The sequence below is a fragment of the Mastomys coucha genome, unplaced genomic scaffold (genome assembly GCF_008632895.1).
Source record: "Mastomys coucha isolate ucsf_1 unplaced genomic scaffold, UCSF_Mcou_1 pScaffold23, whole genome shotgun sequence".
NCBI classification, from domain to species: Eukaryota; Metazoa; Chordata; class Mammalia; order Rodentia; family Muridae; genus Mastomys; species Mastomys coucha.
The window spans coordinates 29,019,556-29,024,055 of record NW_022196906.1 but is presented as its reverse complement, the minus strand read 5'-3'; the positions used below and the strand labels follow the sequence as shown (position 1 = coordinate 29,024,055).

The 4,500-nt window shown below is 47.1% G+C and overlaps 1 protein-coding gene across 6 annotated transcripts in view; it reads left to right on the top strand.

Annotated features, from left to right (window-relative positions):
* St3gal4 (ST3 beta-galactoside alpha-2,3-sialyltransferase 4) overlaps positions 1–4,500 on the top strand; it is a 52,877-nt gene extending 48,377 nt beyond the window's left edge. For all 6 annotated transcript variants that reach the window (XM_031345283.1, XM_031345284.1, XM_031345282.1 and 3 more), the window contains 2 exons: positions 3,104–3,247; positions 3,584–4,500. In XM_031345283.1, the coding sequence (XP_031201143.1) occupies positions 3,104–3,247; positions 3,584–3,670 (231 nt within the window). In that variant the 3' untranslated portion in view covers positions 3,671–4,500. The remainder of the gene's footprint in view (positions 1–3,103; positions 3,248–3,583) is intronic.

The window sequence follows — 4,500 nt, the reverse complement described above, 5'->3', positions numbered from 1 at the left end:
CCCCCCCCCGTTCAGAAGAGATGCCCTGTCGCAGAATAAGATGCCAGTACCACTGTGGAGTGACAGTCTCTCACAACTAGAGTTGTTAAAGTACGGTAGAAGCGCTGAGGGGGACACACTTCTGCTGCATTATCTGAGGAACTCTACAGTTGAAGTGGAACTGTTGGTGGTCCTGTGGAGACCATGGCATGTATTAGGCATGAAGTGGGAGGAGGAGGCAGTCCATTTGGTGTGTCCATATCGGCCTGCCAATAACAAGTTGTTCTAGTTCAGATGGCGTTGAGGGCAGCAAGGGGGGTTTCTTTTAAGACAGAGCCTCACTGTGTAGACCAGGCCAAAATGCACAGAGATGTGCTTGTCTCTGCTTCTTGATTGCTGGGGTTGCAGGGGTGCGCCATCATGCATGGATAAGGATATGATAGAGCGAAGGCTTTTGAGGGAAGTAGGAGGTGAGGATCTGAATCCAGCTCCTGACAGTGGGAAGGAAAAAGAAAGGACCGTATATGGCCTTGACATTGCAGGGGTTTCCTGCAGACTGTGAACTGAGAGAAGAGGTACCCTCAGCTCCTGGAGGCTGCTTTCGTTCCGTGCCCTGGAGCTCCCACCATCTTCAAGCCACTGACAGCTCAAATCTGACTGACTTCATCTCTGAGCTCAGCGTCCAGATTTAGATGGTTAGGTAATTAGGTCAGTGGTTTCCCATCATAAAAACTGTATGAAATAATGAACTGTTATTTAAGCATCCTATTTGCATATTTCCCATATCTGTGAGAGAAGGCAAGTATAAAAGAGAGAAGTGGAGGTCTGTTTCAGGGTTACTATTGCTATGATGAAACACCACGAACAAAGGCAAGTTGGGGAGAAGTGGGTTTATTTTGCTTGCACTTCCATATCACAGTTTACTACTGAAGGAAGTCAAGGTAGGAACTCATGCAGGGCAGGAAGCTGGAGGCAGGAGCTGGAGGAGTGCGGCTTACTGGTTTGATCCTTATGGCTTGGTCAGCTTGCTTTTGTACAGAACCCAGGACCACCAGCCCACGAGTGGCACTACCTACAGTGGGCTGGGCCCTCCTCCTTCAATCAGTAATTAAGAAAATGCCCTACAGGCTTGCCTATCCTAGTGTCTTATTGGGGCAGTGTCTCTCAATTGATGTCCCTCCCTCTAAGTTAACTCTAGCTTGTGTCAAGTTGATGTAAAGCACTAACCATCATGAGTTCCTGTACAATTCCGTGTCCTACTACCTATGCTTGAAGGTAGGATTGGGAGGTTTATGAGTAGCTCTGGGTTTCCTTGGTTTCCTGCTTGGATGACTGGTCAGTTGTGCTCTACTTATTTAATCCAGAGAATGCCAAGAGGAGGGGAAGTGTGATGAAGACCGTAAGGAGCAGAGCTGGTGAGGAGGTGATGGCCATATGATTCTGCAGGACTCCAAACTGGATGCAAGAACTCAGGGTGGTTAACATGGCAGGGGTGGAGGTGCAGTAGGAGATGTCTGAAATCTCAGTACTTGAGAGGCAGAGGTAGGATTTCAATGTTAGCCTCAGCTACATAGTAAGCTCAAAGCCAGCAAGAGCTGCATGAGATCCTGTCTTAAAGACAAAAGGCAGTGACTTACCAAGAAGCAATGCAGAGAAAGAGACAGTCGAAAGGGGTGCTGGGAGAAAAATCGGCCTTTAAGAGGCCTTATGGAATCCAAGAAGTGACTCTCTCAGGGTGAGTGGACAGGTTAAATGTTCTATAAAGCTGACTGTTGTAGCAAAACAGGGCAAGCTTCCTGAAATTTGAATATTAAGTTGACCATTGCTGTGGATAAATTGGGGTGGAAGAAATGAGAAACAGCCCATGAGATGGGCAGGCAAGGTGTCGTTCACCCTGGTTTACAGAAGGGGTATATCATCCCAGGAAAGATCACACAGCCATGGGTGTTGAACCACCACATCCAAGGAGGGGTGCAGAGCCCCCTTCCTTTCTTTGAACAGGTTATTTATATTTGCAAGCTCTAGTTTGCTCACTTATAAAATGAGGCTAATAACAGTATCTGTGCAAATGTGTTTGGAAGAGGACTGAATGAGATGCTGTATTGTACTGTGTACATACTCAGCATGATGCCTGACACATATAAGTACTCGAGCAACAGATAGTATAATGGTGACTGTCACTATTGCCATCCTAACAGCAACGATCCTTCTGGAGACCCAGATCTTCCCCAGATTTGGGAGTTGGATTATCTAGTACACTGTTGTGTCAGCCAGACTTTCATCCCTAATGTCACCAACTTACAAATGGAAGGATAGATTTTGCTCATGGTCTCAGTTATTTTAATCAGCTATGACAGGGAGGACATGGTGGCATGTGAGAAGCAGGAGAAAATATCTACAGGTCCCTTATCTACCTTATCTTATCCCTACCCACCTTTAGGGTGTGTCTTCCCTCTCCAGTCAATTCTTTATATTCTACACAGATACCCCCCCCCCCATCGCACTCTGAAGTATACTACAGTAATTTCCTAGGTACTTCTCCATCTACTGAAGTTGACAAGATAAACACAATAGCCACTAGACACATAACAATTTAAACGTAAAACTTAGCAGCTGAAGAGGTAGCTTAGCAGTTCAGGGCACTGGATGCTTCTGCAGAGGCCCTGGGTTTAGGTTTCTGCTCCCACTTTGGTTCACCAGCACCTGTAACTCTAGTTCCAGACCACCCAAAGCTTTCTTCTGGCCTCTAGAGGCTCCTGCATGCACATGGTATATATAATATACCATATACATAAAAATAATACGTCATTAAGTCTCTACATTTAAAAGTTAATAATCAGTAAAAAGGACGTGGACCAATGGTAGAACACTTGCCTGGAATACATGAGGCCCAGGTTCTGTCTCCAACACCACAGAGAGTTCACAGTTTTCTTGAGTAATAAATTCACTTTCTCATCTGCATTAGCTCCATTCAGGTAGGTTCCCAGTTAGTTGCCGTTGTCCTGTTGGACAGCTAAGGTAAACAAGAACTGGACAGAGAACTGACCCTGAGTGTATGTGAGGTGGATGGTGGAGGAGGAGGGGATTGTGGCTCTTTAAAACTCCCTCCTACTGTGTCCCTCAGAAGCCAACCACGGGTCTGCTAGCCATCACCTTGGCCCTACACCTCTGTGACTTAGTGCACATCGCTGGCTTCGGCTATCCAGATGCCTACAACAAGAAGCAGACCATCCACTACTATGAACAGATCACACTTAAGTCTATGGCGGTAAGCATCCCATTTGGGAGCCCAGTGAGCCAGGTTGGCTGGGATGACACAACTGAAGGGATGTTGGATGAAGGGGAGGGGCAGGGGCACAGAGTGGCTCTGGATGTGTTCCTTCAGTGTCAGAGCTGGGACTCGGGCATCTGGACACCACAGCTGGCATCCTCTGCTTTTGCCACATGATTTCTGTCTTCTACCGGGGAGCCAGCATAAGGAAGAAAACTCCCAGGAAGCGTGGGGCCAGGAAGATGGGGAGGGAGAATTTTCTAAAGACACTGAGCTACCTGGGGTTCTCTCATTGGGGTTGTTTTGTTTGTTTTTCCTTCACTGTCTCCACAGGGATCAGGCCACAATGTCTCCCAAGAGGCTATAGCCATCAAGCGGATGCTAGAGATGGGAGCTGTGAAGAACCTCACGTACTTCTGACTTGGATGAGAGCCGTAACACCTTGATTCCCTGCTTCGCCATCTGAGTAGGCCCTGTCTACAGCTTGGTGGTTTCTGGTGCCAGTTCAACCCAATTGAACTCACCCTCAATGGAGAGGGTGTTCTGGGACTGGCCAGGTCTCCAGAGAGGCTATGCCCCTGGCTACTTTGGTGGATTTCAAATCCAGACAGGGTGGACACACTGAGGCTACAGGAGCCTGGCTAAAGTGGAGGGGAAGAGGTGCTGTTACCGTGGCATCCCCTCTCTCTGCCAGCACAAAGAGCTTTTTTGTTTTGTTTTGTTTTGTTTTGGATTGTTGGTGGTTAGATGGGTTTTTTGTTTGTTTGTTTGTTTTGTTTTGTTTTGATTTGTTCTTGAGACAGGGTCTGACTGTGAAGCCCTGGCTAATCTGGAACTCACTTTGTAGACCAGGCTGGTCTTGAACTCACAGAGATCCAACTGCCTCTGCCTCCCAAGTGTTGGGATTAAAGGCATGTACTACGCCTGGCCCCAGCACTAAGAGATTATTTAACATTCTATTTAATTAAGGGGTAGGAAAATGAATGGGCTGGTCCCAGGACGACACAATACAGTGTTCTGCCCACTTTTTAATAAAATTTACATATGATTGGCCTGTTAAGGCCTAATTCTAGAGCTGGCCTCCCAGAAAGATGGAGGCATCAAGAGTGGGAGGTGTCCTCCAGAGAGGGGTTGCTACCTCCCAGCAGGCATGGGGGGAGCATTGACAACGGGGTTCCACCTAGAAGGGGCCTCACCTTGAAAAGAGGTTGCAAAAGACCATTAAAATATTTTTTTTTCCTAAAATGGAA